At 39.0% G+C, this 22,677-nt stretch overlaps 1 protein-coding gene across 2 annotated transcripts in view; it reads left to right on the forward strand.

Annotated features, from left to right (window-relative positions):
* Nucleotides 1-288: 288 nt before the first annotated feature.
* Nucleotides 289-22,677, forward strand: part of PHACTR3 (phosphatase and actin regulator 3) — a 107,396-nt gene continuing 85,007 nt past the window's right edge. The window contains exon 1 of one of the 2 annotated variants that reach the window (XM_061441829.1): nucleotides 289-554. In XM_061441829.1, the coding sequence (XP_061297813.1) occupies nucleotides 446-554 (109 nt within the window). In that variant the 5' untranslated portion in view covers nucleotides 289-445. The remainder of the gene's footprint in view (nucleotides 555-22,677) is intronic. The other variant, XM_061441830.1, reaches the window with a different exon arrangement.

Below are 22,677 nucleotides of genomic sequence, written 5' to 3' on the forward strand. Positions count from 1 at the left end.
CGCCGTGACGTCACACGGCCGCACGCGGGGCACCATGGGAGAATCCCAATGTTTTCCGACGGATGCGCTCAGCAGTGTGGCGGCTTGAGGCGACTCCGGGAGCGACGCTCGGGGCGAAGGGGGGACACGTCCCGAGAGGGGGCGGCGGCGGCTGTGGCGGCGGGGGGCCGGGCCGGTGCTCCGCGCCCCGGCTCTTCCCCACCCCGCCCGGCAGCATGGCCCACCCCCGTGAGGCGTCCGGGGCTGCCCCCTGAGCGCCCGGCGCCGGCGGAGCGCCCCGCCGCAGCCTGCCGACGGTGCAGGGAAAGATGCTGCTGCCGCGGCTGGTCTTGCCCGGCTGACGCCTCGCCGCCGCCGCACCCCCGTCCCCATTGTCCCCCGGCCGCCGCCGGCTCCATGAGCGCTTCCTCCTCCCCCCGCCTCTAAGCTTCCCGCCCTCCACCTCATGGCTGCATCGGAAGAAGGGACCGGCTGCTTTCTCCCGAGAGGCAGGTCTCAGAGTGACCCCAGCATCCTCACCGACCCCGCGGGCCCCGGCGCCGGAGAGCGCCCAGGTACCGGCAGCGCCCGGGCGGGGGGCGGGCAGGGGCGCGCCGAGACCATCCTCCGATTAGCAGCGCGGCCAGGCAGGGGACAGGGAGCGCGTTTTCCGCAGCGAGTGCCGGAATGGTGCAGCCGCTGCGCTCGGAGCGGGGCTGCAGCGGAGTAATTCCCGCGGCTTTGCGATCCCCGCGATCCTCCACCGAGTGAGCGGGCGGGGGGCGCGGCTGGCGCCGGGCGGCGGGGCCCGGCGGAACCCTCCGGTGAGGCTCAGGCGGAGCCGGCTGGTTACTTAAGTGGGGTGCTGGGGGAATAAAGTCTAATGAGGAAGGCGGTTTGCATGGGATCACCATGGAGACACGGGGACACAGGGTCATAATTAAAGGCTTTCTCAGCGCCAGAAGGTAATTGTCACTTCCAAGGAGAAGCGTGAGCTTCTTATGGGGTGTGGGCACAGGGCGAGGTGCAGGGGGGCACAGCCGGGGCGCTGAAGTATAAATAGAATATTGTGATTAGATTTTCTTTAACAATGGCTAATGGTGTTTTGAGCTTAACTTCACTTTGAGGAATAATCCTAAATGTCTGTTGGGGGGTGACTCAGTCATTTCAGGCTGTCAGCATCCAGAATGCAAGCAATGACCCCTAGAGAAAAAAATAAAAAAGAGAAACAACTCCATCACTTTGATGTGATGTGACTGCGAGCAAAGGCACAACAACAAGCTGGAGGCAAAGGCTAAGAGCCAGTTTACTCTTGATTTCTCTGAATAGGTGTCATACAAGAATGGGAAGGTTTCTTTATGAGAACAGGAGTAACCAAACCAGCGTGAGACAATGCAGGGGGTGTTGATTGCTGCTGCCCGTTACACTGAATTCTAAAGCTAGAAATACCTCTGGGCTTTGGGTCAGGCACTGTCAGCCTGGAAGAGACAGTCCCTGAACGCAATTTTGGGCTGAACTTCAGTTCCAGCCTTTTTCAGATTACTGAGTGAAATATTCCAAGCTGTTTTCATACACCTGCTATGCTGCTTCCTTCTGAGACCATGAAGATATTAATATCTGTAACTATTTTAAGTTCTATTTATTTGTCTTATCACGCAATTCTGAGCACCTTGCTCTAGAGTGAAATACAAATTAAATTAAGGCAAACAGTAAATGATTTATCTCTGATGCCCAACTGCTCCGATACCCTAAGTGAAGGGAACAAAGGACGCTTCTAACATGAACTGCTCTACTCACTCCCAAAGGGGCAATCTTGGCTGAAAGAGGAATGTATGTTTCTGCCATTTGGTTTCTGGAAGCAGAAGTGACTAATGAAAGGAAGGCATATGCAGTCTTGGGTTTAATTCCTCTATAGTATTTTCTGCTAATTAATTATTTTGGCCTTTGTGAGATATACAACAAAGAAAGTAGCAACATGTCTGACAGACAAAGATATAAACATTATGATGTGTTTTGTAAGGAGAAAGAACTATCTATACTAAGTAGCGTTTTTTCCCCCGATACAGACTTCATCAGATAAGTGTCCCATTGTGTGGCAGAAGCTATACTAATAAGCAAGAAAAGATGTTTTTGATGGTATTGTGTTAAACATACAATATGTGGAGAGAAACAAAAGGTGATGGGTTTTGTGCAGGTGGGTATAGATAGTAGTAGAGTTAGCCCATTTGGTAAGCTTTTCAGGTCTTAAATTTGCTCATCAAATAGTATTGAACATTCATATGCTTCAGAATTATAATAAAGTGAATATAAATGACTTAATTTAAATAATATTTTACCCTACAGTGCTGTAAGTAACCACTTATTGTGAGCAATTTCATACAATTGGTTATTAAAAAACCTGAAATATATTTTATACTACTGTAAGAATTATGTACACTAGAAGACATAATTGTAATTTATCTTATTGTGGAAAATAATTTTATCATTATAATACCAACATAGCCATCTATGGACTCTAGTCAAAAGAAAGTCTTAGGAGTGCTAAATGACACATAGTGAGTTTGTGTTTACATCCCAACCCTGCTCACAGACAAACCATGTAGAGAAGTGAGCTGGAACATTCAGGATTCTTTGTTAATTTAAAAACTGAATTAATTTTCATTACATTTAAGTCATGCATTGAAATTTTACAGACAAAACCAAACCAAAACCAAACCAAAAAACCAAACCAATAACAAAAAATGGAGAAAACTGAAGAATCCCTACAAAAACATTCCTACTTTTATATGGCATTTGAATGATACTACATTCCTACTGGAAATGCACTCCTGTTTTGCAATATTGTCAGAAATGCATGATGTGATGAAGGATTATTTTGTATCAGTTCATTTGCCTGTGTCTGTTTAGAGGAAAGTAGGTAGCAGACGTGGTAATAGATGAAGCCAACCTATATTCTAAAGATTTTTCTGGAGTTTCTGTGGGTTTGTTTAAAGACATAATTCATATTTCTTTTCTCGACCTATACAGTTGGGGGTTTTTAGCCCAGCTTTATACTGGATATGTCAGTGGCATAGCTGAGAATGTAGAGGTGCCAGCACGTAGCTTTTCCTGTATTTAGCTAAGAAAATTCTCCAATGCAATGCTTCATTTTCCTTTCTCTCTTGAACCGCAGCTGAATGTACATTGACTGTACACAGCATGGTGACAAGCCTTGCTGGCTGTCCTGCACAAGTTCACAGCTTTCTATGACTGGACGGTATTATCTCTTTTTACCTGACACTGAGTAATGCGAATAGATTCAAGGAATTCAGGATGACCAGACCGCAGACAGCAAGTATGAGTTCACCTCCATATTGTTTCATCTGCAAATTTTTTTTTATGAACTATTACTTGAGGTCAAATCTCAAAGGGAGTTTCCCATGTGAGAATAAAGCTGAAGTTTGGTTTGGTCTTCTTCAAGGGAGCAAGAGCACGGAATAACTAAGTAACAGTCTGGGTCAGATAGTCTTAGATGCTGATTTTTGAGAAGTTCTGGACACTCACAACCCTGACTGATGCCAGCAGAAGCTGCAATTACTCCTTGAACAATCAGGGCTTCATGATAAAGCTTCTTATCAGGGTGCTGTTCTTCACAAAGCATTCACTGTAGAACTAAAAAGCTATTTTCATTTATTAAATTACAAGTTATTTTATAACCTTGAATGTTTATTTGTTTTAGTTGAATAAGTTCTTTTCCCCTTTAAGACAAAACAGTGCATTTTAGCCTGTGACTTAAGTGAACTACTTTCTGGCCACTGAGCAATAGTTTATGAGAATCACTGTCCAGTGAATGCTGGACTTCATATTCCAGTCTTTATTGAAACACACTGTCATGCTGAGTGAGCAAGCCTTAAGAAGGAATATGTCCTGAATTTGAGAAGCACACATCAAAATACTTAGGTCTTGCTTAACTATAGACTGTCTCTAGACTGCGCTAGAATTTTGTTTTTCTTATTGCACCATGACTTAATTCCAGCTTCGAAGAAGCATCACAATTAACACAAGTTTCGTTTGGAAATCCCCACAGGAAAGGACTCTAAAACCAGTAGCATCCTTCCCTGCTGCCATTAAGACAGCATTGTTTCCACTGAGTTTGGGAGAAAGCCAGAGTATGAAGTTTTATCAGATTGTGTGTATAAAGACACAGCCTAATTGATTGTAGATCTGGGGTTAGCTCTTAGCTGAAGTCTAGAAAATATCTTGCCATAACATCAAGGGTAATTTTTTTGACACAGTTAATGGAGTTTTAAAATGGTAAAATACTGGTTAAGTTCTAATTCAAAAAATTAAAATGTTGTGGAAGATTATTTAGATGATAAAAGACAGCAATCGCTTAAGAACACATAATGCAAAGAAGGATTTCATTCATTCCAGTGATCATAATATTTTCCTTTTCCATTTTTCTTTCCCCTCCTCCATCTTTCCAGGTAAGGATCAAGACTGAAAGGAGAGTCTAAAGAGCGCATGGGTATTAAATTCAGAAGAGATTTCAGTATCACAATCTATTTGAGAGGCAGTTGCAGGAAGCCAAAATATTGCTCTCGTTATGTGCCAGTCACAGGGCATAGACAAGATTGACAAGCGCATTTGATTTGTAGTCATAGAAGACAGGACTCCACAGACTGAAGAAGAGCACACCATGTCAAAACTCAGTATTGCTTGAGGAGATATAGACAGCCATGACAATGTGTGAAAATGTCACACCACACCCTCCCGCCCCTCCCCCCCCCCCCCCCCAATTTTGGGATGGATGGATGGATTAAATCCATTTTAATTTGTAGAAGTATGCATTGGTGCCATCCCAGTTTGCTCTTTATGCTGCTACTTTTCCTCCCTGGCACAATGCAGTTAAAGAATTTTTCAGGATGGGTGTTACTGAGTTCTTCAGCAGACCTTGCCAGTGGTCCTTCTCCTCCAATGTGGGATCCATACCAAGGCAAGGAGCTGTTGTGGTGCATGCAGTATTGTTAGATGTTGTTAACAGCTATATTAACATAATTTCTTATCATTCTCATTGGAGAAGACTGATGAAAGGATTTCTCTGCAGTTTGCTACAGTGTGCTTCCAGATCTGACAAGTTAAATCTACTTCAGAGTAGTTCCAGAGGTGTACAACTATGTTGCTACCAAATACTAATTCCCTTTTTATTTCGATTGATACCACTTCTAATCAGCAGCACTGTGCACTGAATTAACTCAAGAAGAGAACAACTGAATAAAATTTAAAGCTCATCACTGCTTCTAGTTATCATAATTCACAAGTTTTGTAGCAGGAAGCAATCTTGTAAGTATTCTTCTAGGATGCTAAGGAGAGAGTTGAAGTGTTTTGTTCCTTTTACAGTGTCCCTCTCTGGGCTATAGGATGACCTGTAACACAGCAAAGCCTTAATATAAGGACAGCATTCATTGGTAATGCCTAGGGAATGTTGTAATGCAGTAAAACATCAAGTTTAGGAATACTCTATGCTAGGGCTTTTTCTATTTTTCCTTTTCCTTCTATTCTAAAGGAAAGTGATAGCAGAGTGGGTGCCAGGCCAGAAGAAGATGCTGTTGATGCTCTGCCTGTCAGCTTGCTGCTGCTCTCATCCTTTTGCAGTCGCTTAGATTACTGCAACTTAAACCAGGGACTTGTAGGCTTATCTGTGATGTCTTTAGTCATTGCACAGATTTTCAGATGTGACACTAACACTAGAGCCAGGCCACCCCTATTAAACGTTCCTTTTTTTCAAACACCAGAAATATTTTGGTTTCCATTTCCTTTTCCTGTATCAAACAGTCTGTTCTGTTAACAGAGATGGTTTAGCCTACATCCTATTTCTTCTGAAACAAGAAATGTACTAGGTCTCTAAATCTTTTCCCAGCACTCTTATGACTAAAATAAAAAAGCTGATCAATGCTTTTGCTCCAGTTTATGACCTAATCCTCTGTTTCATGTATATAAAGCTTTGGGATATTTTAAATTCTCTCACTCAAAGTCAGAATGTTTCTGTTCAGATCTATGCAAAGGCCTCCAGCTGAAAATTGCAGTTCCACACATAATGGGGAGTATATTAAGGAATGCTCAGAAGAGACAAGAAATATGCAGGGTATTAGTTTACTTAATGTCCCATTTCCTTTTACATTTAAATCCAAATTTCAGTTCTATAAGGGTCCCCAAAACCTTCATTATCTGTGGGAATGTAGAGTTTATGCTGGTTGCCTGGGTATTGTACTTACTGAAACTCTACTTAGTTTTTTTGGGGGGGATTCAAGAGAGAGCTTGGTGAGGTTCTGTTTCAATGCTACTCTTACAGCCGTTAAATGAAATCAGTTCGTAAGTATGCTACTCATGTTGAGGGTTGTTTTTAGGCTTTTCCAAGGTTTGACTGCTCCCAGTGTTTGGAGGTTTATATTTAGCTAAATATTAGAGTTATGTAAATGAAATAGAGACCTTTAATGGGGAGGAAAAAAGGTGTTTTACAGTTCTGTTTTCTCCTAAATTCCAAGTTGGCAGGTACTTTAAATGATGCTGAAAAGACATTTAAACCATTTAAACCTTCTTATCCAAGAAGCGGAAATACTGATGACAGACCATCATAACCCAGACTGGATTCATGAGAGTGAGGTCATCATATGGGAAATACCTGGTGGTGTTTTATGAATTTTTTTTTGTACCTATAGTTACTTCTACATCCTTGAGTAATAACTGAGGGTCCTCTTTTTCCTCTTAGCTTTACAATCATTGCCTTCTGAGCAGAAAGTTTGGTCAGAATCTCACTTTGAGATGCAGAAGGTTAAGGGAACGTCACGCAGAGCAAATGTGTGCTCTGCTCCCATGTCACGGAGCCCCAACACACTGAAACTGATGTTCCAGACACTTGCTGGTTCCCTTATTCTCAGCGCTACTAGCAAAACCCCTGGGACATGTAAAGGATTTGGTCTAAACTTGAGTATCAGAGTCAGAGTATGTAGGTAGTCCGTCATGTCAGTGAAAAGCTTTTTCACAGGTTATCTGATTTAATAGTTTCTATTATTCCTTGCTGAATCACAATTATTAGTTCTAGAATGTCTTAAACATTATATCCCCCCTGGTCCCTGGGAATCCTTTCTCATGCACCAGAGGGAACCTTGTTATGTGCACACAAGTTCTTTCGTCACTGTTATGTTTGGTTGCAGCAACTGTACTCTGGCATTAAAAGCAGCAGGGATGACATTGCACACTGCACAAAACATGCAGGATTGTTTTTTTTAATTTTTATATTGATATCTAAGTAAGGCTTTTGTATCTTACTGAAGAAATTTTCAGGTCTTAAGTATACAACCACCAAAGGAAGCTGTGTAAGTGAAAAAGGGCTTTTTTCAGAGTTGCAGTATCTTGTACATCACACAGAACTATTACTGATCTCTTGTATATGCTCTACAAAGGGTTTCTGTTTTCATCCTTAACTCTTCAGGTGTCTCCATGCATCATAAAAAAAAACTATCACAGATCACAAAAAAGATTCAGGCTCACATTCTCCAAAAGCACAGAAAACAATGAAAAACCCCAAGTGTTTCTTATATTTTACAAATGGGAAATTGAGCTTTAATTAACTGACTTTGCTGGGGTTTTGTAGGAAGCCAGTGACACCACTGGAAGTTGACTCTGGATTTTGTAAGGCTCAGCCCCATACCTTAACCACAGAAATTATCCATAGCAGCACTATTGTTGTGGTAAATGGTGCTTGTGTATGCAGTGTATGCAGTTTCAGTCTACAGTCAACTTATGGAAAAAATTGGAAGGGATAAGAAAAAATATTTTGTGTGGAAAAGGAAATCTGTTGTCATTGCAAGGTTAGAGACCTCAGATTTAGTTAGTTAGTTAGTTAGTTAAATGTAGCTGCGGTTTCTTGTCCTATGGCTTCCAGGGTTTCGTATTACTAATAATGGAGAAAACAGTTTAGGGAAGTACATCTTGGAAATTTGGTGAATTAAAGAAAAAAAAAATCTGAAACTCTGCTTTTTGGATAATGCTAGACTGGGACAGTTTATTCAAAATCATGAGTCTGGTCTCTTGCTTGGAAGTTTAGGACAAGAATTTGTATTTGTTAAATCTTCAGAGATACAGTCTTTGAGCTAAATATTGTTTCACCTACTAGGAAAAAAGGAGAAACCATGGTCTTTTTGATGGAAGATGGACAAGGATTTCTAATTACTGTTTAGTACTTCTCCTTCTGCTTTGCAGTTAATTTACCATCTAATGACCTTTTCTGATGTGAAATAGAGGTAGTTGGGAACTTGACAGAGAAAAGGTAAATCAGAAATGATGTATTTGTTCACACTTTTCCACACACCCTTGGGCAGGTATATCTGCACCAGCTTCAGTAAGGACAGAATTTAAACTAAAAAAGTTAAAAAGAGCAGTAACAAGCATCCCTCTCCAAAGTTAGGCAGAATGGGCACTTGCACAGAGTGGAAAGGGTTCAGCTAATCTACAGAGTCCTGGCTTATCTTTCTCTTTAATGTTACAAGCTTTATTTTAAAGCAAAAGTAAACTCCAAATCTGACTGCATACATTGAGTACTCAGACTTAATGTGCACATATAAGAGTTTCTGCACTCGATGAGTTGCTTCTCTGTGCAAATAACATAAACTCATATGGCTGTCAAATAACAAAATCTTCACACTTTGGCTAGGAATGAAGACGGTTTAAGATGATTCAGTCAGTTAATGTTTGTGCCACACTGAAAATGGGAGTCTCACAGTGCTTGGAGACATGTTAATCTAGAAACGGAACTGTTTATTTGAATAAACAGTGAATAGTTAAGTAACAGTATTAACCTTTCACAGTCTTTGGTTTTGGAGCTGCCCAATTCGTGCTGTAATGGATAATAGGGCTAAACTCTTTGTTTATAACATTATGGCATTTTCTAGCCAAATTTGTGGCTTGGTATTTTTAAAATTTAATATGTAGCATTAATTACCCTGGCTTCTCTAAGTAGGTCAGATCTATAAATACCAAAGAGCAAGTAAAGCTAAATATGATGCCTTCACTTTCCTTTGCGACGTAGCTGGATTTTTTATGCTAACACAATGGATTCTTTGTGCCCACTAAATAAAATGCCTTTTTTTTTGAAATTCAAGTTGATTTATAGTCTAATGTATACACAATTGATACGTGCCCTTGAGAGAACGTCATATAACTACTTGACACAGGTCAATGGCTTCATGCTCGAATCTGCATGAATATTTCAGTAAGATGATCTTAATCAAGGATATCTTATCTTGTGTTCTGTAGTACAGTAATATCCTGTAATCACACATGGTTCATGCATGCAGACCTGTGATTATAGCTAAAGAAAGGCAGGCCCTTCTGCATAAAGTACTTCATGATTGTTGCCTATAATGAAGAGACAGTTCATGTGTTAACTTTGTTATTATATATTTTTATATATATAATATAAATTTATATCATATATAAAATATTATATTTATATATTATATTACTAAATATAATTTATGTAATTATATCTGTATATTATATATAAGATATATCAATAATATATATTTTTTTATATATATATATTTTTTTTAACATCAGACTGTTCTGTTGCTGCATAACCAGCAGCTGGACATAAAACACTGCATCACAGCAAGCCAGTGAAGCCTTCAACCCTTTCTGAAGGCTGCTGTGTCCCTCAGGCCATGCAGCCTTCCCTGTGCCTGGCCCGTACTGAGCTGCTGGGAATGTCTGTCACATTTCATTCAGTTGCTCACAGAAGTCGGCATCTCACCTCTTAACTAAATAACATGCACCCAGATTTGGTTTCTTTTATCCTGTAAGAGCAAAAAAGTGCTTTACTGGGTCAGAACTGTGGTCATTCCAGTCTGGGACAGTGTTCTTCACACAGGCAGTAGAAGATGCTATTTAGGGAGAGCATCCTTGCTCAGCCTTGAAGCTTGAGACAGGCTGGAAGTCAAACTGAGGGTGACTGAATGAACACGTGGGAACACCAAATGAAATACTGAGGGTCAGTCTTCTGTGTGTGACTGCAAATAACACACATAAGTGTTGATAATTTGGGCAAGTTGCTCAGCATCTAGAACCAACCCTGCTTTCTTGGGAGACTCGGAGGAACAGTAGGAGAAATCAGTCTCTAAGAGAGTTTCTTGGCTCCTGCAAGTACTTTTTTATTCTTTCATCATGAATGATATGAATCTGAGTGGCGTATTTAGATAGAGCTAACTTTCTCAACAGATAGGTTAGCTCCTATTCTACTTAAGAATTAGACACTCTTCCCTGTTTCCAGGCCTTGCTGTGTAAGAGATGTGATGAGATTGCTTTGTAACTGTCTAAGCCAGAATACCTCAGCCTTCAGAATTAAAATGCTTTCAGTGGGGAAGATGACAGCAAGTTTAAGACTGGAGCCTGGGAAGTTTTCAACACAATGTTCAGTGTTACAGCATTATTTCAGTTGGATTTGAGAAATGCAGTGAGGGAACAGGAAAGGAAGTAGCTAAAAGATTTCTTCTCAACCAGTATACTTTCTGGGCAGCTAAATAATAGCCACTGCTGATCATTCACCTGAGGGATCACTGAATTACTGTAGGCAATTGCAATGACTTGTTCCCTGCATTTTGAATGGGCATGGTGGAGTGAGATGGTTGGATTGAGAACCTTAAATCTGGACCATCCCAAATTGTTTCAGCAGCAGAAAGAAAATGACAGTACAAGAGAAAATCCCAATCAACAGTGTGCCAGTCACCTCTAATGATAACAGAAGTCCTGAAGAACATGCTATTTTACTGTAAACTCCTGATGCTAATTCAAAAGTGAATGATACAAAATAATTACATCCGAAGTAACCCCACGATTCTACTAGATTTTTAATGGAAGCAGGTATCAACCGTTGCCTGAGGCTAGTTTACTTGAACCTTTGCAGTAGTGGTTAACTTAACAGATGACATGATCAGATGCGTGTTTTCTTAAGGCAAATATAGGGTATGTGAACGACAGCTGTCAAGACAGATAGCAAATACACTTCATAGTGTTATGGTGTACATTTTCTGCTGAAATTCAAATAAAAGAATAAACTGAAAGGAAGCCAAGTAACAAAGATTATTTTAACAAGTACAAAGAAACGTCCTCCAAAATCTGGAATGTTGTGCATGAATGGAAACCTGTTAAGAAGGGGCCTTAACTTGTAATAGAAATGTATCCTATATCTCACTTCTTCAGTCCAATAAAGTATCTTTGAAGGCAACACAGTCTGATCTGGAAAACTCTTTCCTCTTATCTCATGGATTTAGTGCTTTCTTACATTTTCTTGGTCTCTTGTGAAAGAGTAGAGCTTGTTGCTTGTTTTTTTATACTTTTCGGTTTGTTTTCTCTATACTTTTTTTTCACTTTTCTGCCATCTGAGTTCATTCTGTTGCTAGCACTTTTCTTCTGCCTTAGGAAATGCAGGAGCCCTCTGCTCCAGATGCCTTTCTTTTGAATTATTCTTCTGGAAACAGAATGGTTGTTACTACTGTAACACCAGAGAAGCCAGCAAAGACTGCCATCCTATATTCTAGCATTTTCAATCCTCAATTTGATCTTGATCTGTCAAAAATCTCATTTATGAAGCATGACAAGATTGGATCCTCTGCTGTCTAATGAAGAGTAAGTCTCAACTGAAAACTATTCCCTTAGGGCATGTACAGTGACTCTGCTGTGTGGATGTTTTGGTGTGTAAGCAAAACTGACCTCACACTGAGGCTTTTCCTACAGGTAATACTCAATAGGGTCACTTTTTTTCAGGAGCTGTGTGTATATCCTTTGTTGAAAGTTGCCAGTAAGCTCCAAAATTACTGTGGGCAACATGAGATGAAATGTGATTAAATAACCCTTGTTTCTGAAAGAACCTGGGAGTAAAAAGTAGAAGAAGCTGTTTTCAGTAACTTCTGGTTCCATTTGTATTTTCCTCCCTCTTGCTCTCATAACACTACTTCTAGGCTGTGTTTAGGATTTATTCCAACACATCAAATGTCTGTTTCTACCAATCTCTTTGAAAAACCTGCACTATGACCCAGGGCATTACCCATCTGTCTTATTTGGGAGAGAAGGTTATATATGATCAGCTCTCACGTGTTCTGCACCTGCAGAAAATTCATTCCATTTCCCATCCTGGAATTTAGTATTTAATTATTCCTCTATTTCTTTTGCCTGTTGAGCACTGTAGTAACTTACTAAAAAAATCTACCCCAAACCATAAAGCCCCAAACTCCCCGAACAACACCACCACCCTCAAACCAAATAAATGGCACACTACCAAGAGGTTACGCATTTTGAGATCATGGTTTGTTTGGCTGCTCTAATGAAGTGATTTTAAAAGGGTTAAGTTACCGAATATCCTCTTAGCTGCTTAAACATCATACAGACAGCAGCGTAGAAATATACCCTGTTTTTTTGAACAGGTATGCAGGGAATGATGTTTTCACTTGGTCCAAAAGGACAGGAGCTCTCAGAAGGTGAATACACTTTTCTATATATATCCCCCCCCCCCTTTTTTTTTAACTCATCCTATGAACAGAAATGGAAGGCTGCTTCTGCTGCGTGTAACTGATTAGTTCTTAATTCAAATTCCCCTTCCACCCTCCCTCAAGAAAATCCCCTGCAATTTGCCATCACAGCATTGCAGAAATATTTTTTAGGTCTTGGTTGCTGCTGTAAGGTTGTCTGAGAACAAAACTACTTTTGAACAGATTGATCTAACTATATGTATCCAAGTCGAAAAGAAGCAGAAGTAGATACCCCAGATCTTCCAAACTGACTTTCATTTATATTGTGTCTTGAAGAAAGAGGACAGCCTCAGGTATTGCATCATGGTTTCTCAGAAATACTAATTCTTAAACACCAGAAAACTCTTTTTTCCTGCTTTATGTCAAGCAGCTGATTTTTAGTCTGATATGTCTGTTAAAATGAAAACACACAGACTTAGAAATACCTTTTCTGACAGGAAGAGTCAAGCCTAAGCATATCAGAGCCAATGGGAATCAATGCAGTTTAGGGATTTTGTTGTTGTTATAGGTCATAATATTCACATAATACAAGAGAGATTATGGAAATACGGCATAGTCTTATTTTGTCTGACACTGTAAAGAAAGAAAGACTTAAAGGATTAGTCTTGGTAACTTAGCTGTTCCTTTGCAACGTATTGTGATATAATAAGAAATAATGCAGTGCATATCCTGAACATGAAAGAGAGCCTCTGGTCAGAATCTTGTTAATGCCAGAAATGATTTAAAGCCAGCTAACAGTCCCAGTTTTCTGTCCCAGAAATGACAATACAAGATGTGACACCTCTTATTCCAATGCTACATAACAGAATATCATGCATATGATTAAAATAACATTCAACATGACTAATTCTTCAAGGTTCACTTCTCTCCATTGCTAGAAACCTGAGGATGGCACAAGAAAGCGGGGTTAGGTTTGAGACAGAAGCTGCTACTTTGACAGAGAATGAAACCATCTAACTACTTTCTTTCCCAATGACTGTTGAAAGGGATGGGCTAAGGAGGGAAGTGAACTGTTTTTCACTCAAGTATGCTAAGCACCTAATTTACACATTCATTGGGCACAAAGCTTCACTCACTGTGCTGACAAATCACCATAATGAAGCATTTGCACACCCACACACATTTATACACATGCTGTTGCTCAGCTTGCACCTGCAATGATGGTGAATAGATGTGTAATTGCATATGTAAGTTGTTGAAAGAACAGCTACTAGGCAAGGTCTATATAGCTATAGTAAGTGGTAGCTTTTTTTTCTCCACATTGCTGTGGTTGGCAACTTTTTGGAAGCTGTTTTACCTCATAAATCCTGCTTTTACATTATGTAACTCTCAAAGACTTTTCCAAGGAGCCTCTATCAGCCCTACAGGTGTTGGTATTGACTCATGAAAACTTGGGGTAACTTGGTTCGTTTCCATGGGCTCGTTTGTGCCTCTTGCAGTATCAGAGAGCTGTGAGTCTCTGATAAGCAATGGCAAGTGCTAGAGGGCCCAATTTCAAGCGTGCTCAGATCTCACAGCTTAAGTAAATCGTGTAGAAGAGGTCAAAAAGTGGTACTGGAAGATTCCCATAACAGTAACAAATACTACCTACTGAAATCTGCAAAGTTTGTTTCGCATGTGTTGCTAATGGCAGTACTGTATTTCCTGGCTTATAGCTTCCAAGTCAGACCTTACAGTGACTTGATACCACAAATCAGTCATTCCACATTCAGAGGGGCCACTAAAATCCTGAAGTCGTATAACATCATGAAACATCCAAGTCATGTTCCAAACTTTAAAACCATGACTGTTATTGTGAAATTCTTAATTCTACCATCTCAAAATCATGTTTTTAATCTCTCATTTCCCACATAGCCTACATCTGTGCACAACACAAAGTCATTGATAACTTGGAGGTTTTGTATTCTCCATAAATAGCACTGAGATTCTTTTGCAGGCATTTTACTATTGCAACAAGCCTAACTGACCCAGTGCTCCTGCTCTCATCTTGTCATTTTGATAGCTTTCAGAAGGTATGACTTCAAAGCAACTGCTCCAAAATAGTATGTCTAGAGTGGTTTTAAGTAGCTGCTTTATTTCATTGTTGTTCTGCCAATAACACACTCTGCTTCGAGATGTGAAGAAGGCTTCATCTATTCCACTGCCATCTAAGTCTGCTTGAGCTGACAACCTTATTATTTAGGATTACTTCTCATAACAGATGGGTTATTTACAGCAATTGTTTCCCAAAGATGTACATAGTATCATTTTCATAAATTGTTGGCAGTGTTGGGATCCCAAGTATCATGATGTATTTGTTTAGTCTTACCCATTTATCTGCAAATAGGGAAATTCAAAGTAGCTCCAATGTCAGATTCCAATAACAGTGATGTTTGAATAGTAATTATATTCTTCTTTTTAGAGTTTTGTCTGAAATATAACAGTTCTAATATATGTTTTTAATGGGCATTTCATGTCTATATTTGATATGACTGCCCATCAGTTTGTTTGACTGAAGATAATGGAAACTCACAGTAGCACATCTAAACAAGTGCATCACTGCAAAACTATTTTCACTGTTTGAATGCATGGACACTAAATTGTGATCCTCTTTCAGGTCATGTGTCATAGAAACTATATACACTGAAAATTGATTTGATTGATTAAACAGAATCACTGTTTAATTGTAGTATCTCATAAAATGGTTATTTTATAGAAATGACAATAATAGCATAATTGCATTCTGGATTGTCTCTCCTCTGGTAATTGCAGTTTACATGGGAGGGGAAGGGGCTTGGGATTTTGTTGGTGAAGCTCTAGGATGAGGAAGGGAAGCCATCAGGTTTTATTCATTTTTTCAGTTTTTACCATTGTTGCCGAAAAAAAAAAATAATGACAGCCTTTACAGTTAGGGGGAGGTGGGAAAAGGGGGGGTAAGGAGGTGATGGGAGCTGTCACCTCTTTACCTGTATATTTTCGTGTGTTTTCCTGTCAAAATATTAGGTGAAAAGCACAACCCAAAGGGTCATCTGGATTTCCCCCACTTCCTTTCTTTGTATTTCATGTCACTATAAATCCATCAAGCCTGCAGTCACATCCTCAAACTAGCTTTAGTGAGCTTAGGGGAGGCCAGCTCAGAGCACCAGCCTTAGCCCTAATATCCATATCTGAGAGGTTGCTCACCCTTCAGCTATATTTAGGAATGAATTTCAGCTGATGAAGTACTACTATAAGAGCTGTTTCTCTAAAAAAATTTAGAATGCAGAGCCAAGGCTGAAGCCATTTGGCTATCATAAGAGATGAGAGCAAGGCTTTTAGATTCAAGCAGATTTAACTGTGGAACAGTGTTGTAGAAGTGCTTGGACAAATCTGGCCTGACAGTCCTTAAGAAATATTACATAACCATCCTCATTTTCCAATTTTTACCACCAAAAATTACATTTACAGTTTTAAAACCCATTCTATTCCCAGAATATTCTTACCCTAACCTCCCTGAAAAAGACTCAGTAAACCCAACCTTAACTAAAGTTTGGCCCCTTACAATGGAGAAGAGTCAGGCAGTTATGTCTCTAAGTAACATAGTTATTACTAATGCTTTTATGCAGAAAGTGCTCAGATACTCAGATCACAGACAGCATTAAAAAAAATAGTAAAAATAAATATAAGCCTTAACAGAACACTCAAGGTTTGAAGGGGCCCAAATAACCCATCCTGATGATGTGACTCATCCCTGCTGGGAAGGACTGGAAGGACAAATTCAATGAGATTGCATGCGGAATTCTTGTTCTGTAAACAAGAGAACCTCAGTTCTTCTGGGAACACTGCAGTCACTTCAGGAAAAATATGGTTTGCGATTTGTTAGTTCATGATACGCACTTTGTTTACTATCCTATGAGAGATTTAATGAAATGGCTTGGGGACCGAAACAGAATTTTTCAGCTATTCATTATTTTGTAGCTGATTTAACCATTCACCTCGAATTGTGATGCAGAGCAAGTGATTGCACATGTTAATGGCAATTACAATAACTAGAGGCATAATTAAGTGGTTTGCATACGCACTCATGGGATTTTTGTGCATACAAATGATCTGTACATTCTGGCATCTGATTTTACAAATATTCTTCATTGTATGTAAAGAATTTGCTTTTCTATGTTGTTGCCATGTCTATTTCATCTTGCACAATATATTATACTAAACATTCAAAGCATTTAAGCACACAATTACCACTGATGTGTATTTCAACCAAGTGACTGTAACTGACTGCTGAACCAGACTAGATGAATGCTGGGTTTTTTTAAACCAAAGACTGATTCTCATGTGTGTGTCTGGTTCTCTGGTAGATCAAGGACTGTCTTATATACTAGAAATATACAAATGTTAGAAACGTGGTTTTGTAACTGAACTTTGAAACAGTCCCTTTATGTATTTTTGGGCCCTTTCTTGAGCGGCTACCTGTGGAAGAACCTACTTACTGAAGAGCTGATAGCACAGAGGCCAGAATTTGGCAGACTACTTTCTTCTCTTTGGTTTTATGTCATTACTTCTATCTTCCTCTTCCTATTTTATTTTGTCTTATTTTTTTCCTTTTTCTTCTTTTTGTTCTTTAAGACTAAGTGATGATACTAAGTGATTACCTCATCCCTACTCTTTCAGTTCAGTTCTCAGTTTATCAGCAGTCACCTTATTTAATCTTATCACAATGGGTTTAAATGAATTGATACAAATAGGTTATTATGTGTTGGTTAAGACAGGGAAGGCTTGTTTTGCATCTGCATACCTCCAGGTCGTGATCATCTCCTCAGAGGCAAAAGAAAAGAAAGTCTTCTCATTACCATTTACAAAGGGCTACATTTCAGTCTGAGTAACACCCAGGCTGCCAGAATGAACCAGAAGCACAGGAGCTGTCATTAAGCTTTATTCACGTGCTCCTGGTTTCTCCAAACCTAAATCATGCCATTTCCTTTTCAGAGTAACCCAGGTAAAGTCCTCCGAGAGACCACAGCTGAGGTGACGGTTTGTTTGATAGGGTAAGGGGTTTTCTCTGTATATTCCACTTTTGGAAAATTCTAGTGAGATTAGCCTTGAGGTATCTACATAACCCATTTCCCCATGAAATGGAAAAAAAAGAAATGGGAAAGAATCCTCTAAATTCAGAAAACCAGCTTACATAGGAGGCCAATCCTGAAAGTTTTAGCTGTATCAGTTGTGTGGTTTGGCAGTCTTATAAAGCAGCTAGACTTTTTTTCAGGGGGCAGAATGACTCACTGCAGAAGAGGCAGAGCTAATGATGGTTGAAAAGTACTAATGATGCCTTTTGTGTACAAACAAAGTACAAATGTATTATATTCTGCTTTCATTTTATTAATTAGTCATTCATTATCCACTGCACTATCAGTCAAGCCTCTCTGAAGAAATTCTTAGTATTATTCTGTTCCTTTCTATTCATAATAAATACATCAGTCTCTGATTAAATGCCTGAATCATTGAACAGGTTTAGAGGATGCAATATAGTCTGCCTCTTCACAGTGTGACCTAAGGCTCCGATGAGAGAATTAACTAATGTTCCAATGGACAGACCAGCTACCTACAATGTGAATCCTCAGTGGTCTCATCCAAAGTCATAATGGTTATGGTTCAATCTCAAATCAGTCTCCAGCAGTGTCTCAATATACACCTCCCAGGAGTGTCTCAATATGTCACTGAGTCAACTGTGCTAGAATGAAGCAAGTCATAAAACCCACCAACAATCCGTGTTTGCTAAAATCACAAGTTCTTACTTCACAGCATTTTCAAACAGATAAAACATTGGAATTCTCACAAGCAAGGTACCAAATGGTCGTGTTAGTCTGGGAACACACTCAAATGGTCCAATCCATTCTAATTTGGCTAATTTCTCCTAAAAATTATAATGGTCTCTCCCCATTTAACAAAATTAGGCAACATCTGTACAAAGCAAGGTTTGAATGACTGAGCATATGTTTTGCACACATGCAAATAAACTTAATTAAGAGTTGCACTCAGTCATAGAGTGAACTGACATAAGGTTTTGGACCAGAACTGAACAATGCCATGTGTGCTTGGCTGCTGAACTCATACAATGCACATTTTGAACACTGTAGAAATAATCTAGAAAGTACGAGTTGATAATAGTGTCAAGAAAACTGTAACGCAATCAAAGGGAATATGCTGATGGAAAGTGCAAATTTATCAGTCATCGGGAATTATTTGCTCAGCTATAAAGGATATCATTGCATCCAACTAAAACAGTAAGGCTGTAAAAATAACTTTGGGTCTGCCTATAACCTTAATTACTAAATACTAAATTCACTGTCTTCTCAACTAGTCCAAACCCCTCAAACTTTGGCCTCCAGTTCTCCAGATGACCTGTAATAACTTTCAGATTGCGTTTCATTTAGCTGCTGCTGATTTGAAACATGAACAAGTTCTATCTTTCACACAATAAATGCAGAAATAGCTAAAAATGAGAATTGGAGAGAAAGCCCTCCTTACTTCTTTTTATAGTTACAGTTTGAATTTCATGCACGGCAGTAGCTTTAAGGCATTGAAGATATTAGATCATTTTTAGTTCTACCTATTATGTGAGGTGTTTTAGAAGAACGAAAAACCTACTCAAATGTATTTTAAGATAAAGCAAAACATGAAATACAGCATTTTGAATGTATGCCAGCATCTGCCTCAATAACATTCATGAGCCAACTGTATTCTAAAACAATCACGCAGAGCCTGAATTCACAGCCTGAACCATCACAACAAAACCTGCCAGATTTAATGTATGCAGTTGTTTAATCTCCATTGTAGTCCTGAAGGATGGCAATCATACATTCCAGCCACAGTGCTTCATTTTGTCGTTAGTCACCAGCTTTTACCAGTCACAACAGTCTAGTACAAAGGGTGGCTTTACACTCAAACAGGGAGAGTTGTTGCAGGGGGAAGCCCCTTAGTTACGTGCATGGTACTGAATGTACTTGACCACCTGTGATGTGTAATGGCTGGATTTTTATCTGGTGGGAAGTGGCTCTCGTCAGTGGAATCAGGGGTTAACTCAAGTGGAGGAATTGGTGTGTTCTCTTCTCTTATCTTCCACTTTCTCCCACATACACCCCCATTAACTTTAAAGTGTTTTAACGGCTTCTGCTGGGCAGAGGAGGAGATGAGAAGCAAGGTAGATTGTTGTCAGAATAATTGCCTTATTCTCTGTTTTAATTGAGATGTTGAGATGGTAGGCCTATGTACCCTCACATTTAGGAAACCAATCTAGAATTGCTGTTGAAGAACCAGCCTCAAAAAGTCATCCAAATATATATAATGAAACATAAACGAAATGGGGTACATAAAACCCTCCAGTCTATTGCCTTTGCAGAGAGCCATTCATTCTTAGGCCACAGTCGTGGGTATTGTGTCCATCTCTGAGCCTGCAAACACTGCAATGCCTGCTGCACTTTCTGTGGAGGTCTGGGGCAATAGGACATCCTCGTACAAATAATGCTGTTTAGTACAAGCGCCTGAGCAATGGGGAATACCCACATCAATGACAGACTTGCCTAGCTGCTTATTTTCTTTCCATCTACTAGAAGCAAATGTTTACCTAATGAAGAGGTAGAGATGCCTTTTTTTTTTGTTTTTCCTGATATCTTTATCAGTATTTGAACCACTTGGGCACCTTTTTCTTCTCTATTTGTGCTTCCATTTATTTCAAAGGGATTCTGGGGTGCTTAGTGCTTTGGAATTTTTTGAACACAGTACATAAAAGGAGTGTGGAATTCAGACTTTGGTAACCACTCCTGCACAGAGTCTTGTGAAACTCAACAAGAGACAGCCTTAGAAATAACTACTGTATATTAACATTTTACTAGAAGGACTACTTGTGATCCAATAGGCTACCAATTTTTTCTTGTGTTTTCATGACCTATAGGTATATGGGCTTTACATAATTTATACACACTGATTACTATTTTTAATCAAAAGTATTTTTGCTGCAAGAAGCTCCCATAGGTTTGTGATTGGTCTTTTCATCTGGGTTTCTTGTACAACCTCTGGGTTGACTTAATGCACTGATGACGTCTTTCTTGGGATACTTTGTTTACCTAAGTCATACATTTGTGAAGCGAGAAATTGAAAGGTACAGAGAATCTAATAAAGATCAAAAGAATCAATGTCTTAAATTTCATCTTTCAGTACTGCTGTGCAAGTGAGAATAGGAAAGTCTTTGCCTGTCCACTGTGTCACATGATTTTAGACACAAAGACCTTCATTCTGTAGATGCAGTAGAAAGATGCTAAAACAGATTTCCTGATAAAAACTATCATTCACTCTCTTTCTCTAATACAAGAACATCATTTTTTTTTTAATAGAAGTTACATGTTGCTAAAATGAAAGCTGAAAAGGTCTTTCAGTTTTCATTGAAGAAAACAGTTGAACTTTCACTTTGTTCAGAGAATCTCTGTATGTACTCCTGGCCATTTTAATGGTTCTCTCTAGTAAATCTGAAGCTAGAAGATCAGTTGTCATGGCAACTGGCAACAGATGACTCAAGAAAACAAAATTAAATGTTGGCTTGATGTCAACAGCTAATCTAGTGTCCTGCCAACTGAAATCACAGTTAACACGAACCATGCCTAACAAGCTGTGATTTGAACAGAGTTGCAGCCAAAGATAGAGTTTCTCACCCCATGAACAAGAGAACATTTTAAAAACCGAAACTAATGAGGGGACCCAACAAGTTTGGAAACTTGAAAAAACGTTGTTTATAGTTGTTGAATTGGAGCCATAACAGCTATAAATCAGTTTCTTCTTTGACATCAAAATCATGAGATCAAATTAATTACCATTTCAAGATCTGTCTTAACATTTTCAGAATCCATAAGATTGATTTGTACTGGGACAGAGTCCAAAAATTGTTTCAAATTGACGATTTAGTGCATCTGTTATCTAGAAATCCAATTCTTATGCTATAAGCTATTTTGCAAAGGAACATCTTTAAGCATATGATTTCTAGACTTGAAATTTAAATAAACACATTTTTTCTAGAGAACTGTATCTAGCTTCTTTGTCATCAGTAGACATTAAGGCCTAAAGGGCTACATTAAGGACTGCAAATCAGAGAATATATAAAAAATTGTCTTTTACTTACAGTGATGGAAAATAGAGTCTCAGTTAAGACCAATCCACTAATACTTGGCTCCTCCTAGTGACTGTTAAATTAGCCCATATGGAGTGTAATAGAAAATAGAACAGCCTTGAAATAACAGAAGTGTGTTTAGAGCTTGTTTACATAAACAAGGGCTATGAAAATCCATGCAGTTTAAGTTATGAAAGTACAGTGGATTAATTCACTATTAAAATCTATGTGGACACTTATGTTGAGAATTAAAGTGATCACAATTTAATTTAGCTTCATTCTTTTCCAAAGTAAATGAAGCTAAATTGAATTAAGATTACTTTAATTCTAGGAGAGAGCATTCATGAAATTTAGTGCAGTTTAATTAAGATATTCCATGCACACACAGTTAGATAATTTGGATTAGAGTTTCTAAGCATTGCCATGTAAAAAAGGCCTTAGTATGCATGTAAAGGACAAGTTTTAGGCTGAAGTGTCTGTGTGTGTAGTACTGTATCAGTCTGCTTACTTCAGTAATTGTACAGTGATTGATTTCTTGCCTTTCTTTTATTTATTTCCTGTATGCATTATTGCCACGTTCTCTCCAGTGTTGCTACATATTCTAGGCTATTGAACTGGGAACATTTTCTAACCTTAATGCAGTTTGGGTTTTTTTAACTATATTCATAGTTGTACCCCAATTGTCTACTACCAGGACATGGTAATCTACATAACCACTTTGAATTTTTCTAAGTTTCATACTGTCAGTGTAGCTTTGTTGTCACTGGTGGATTTCCAAAGTCTTGTTCAGAACCTATGACAATTCATTCTCTGAAAACTAAAGCATTCTTTGTCTTGATACGTGATAAATCTGAGATCTCATTTGCCTTTTTTCCATGTATAAAAAATATAGAGGCCTTCTGAGTTAGCATTTCTTATGCATCTAGATCAATTCAAGGACAGGAATAAACTCATCTGATACTATCCAATGCATCTCCATGTTTCAAGTCCGTACTCAAAGGACATATAAATCAGCTA

Source organism: Pezoporus flaviventris, unplaced genomic scaffold (assembly GCF_033815535.1).
Source record: "Pezoporus flaviventris isolate CSIRO_AGI_PZ_B2104156 unplaced genomic scaffold, CSIRO_AGI_Pfla_v1 ptg000213l, whole genome shotgun sequence".
Taxonomy (NCBI): domain Eukaryota; kingdom Metazoa; phylum Chordata; class Aves; order Psittaciformes; family Psittacidae; genus Pezoporus; species Pezoporus flaviventris.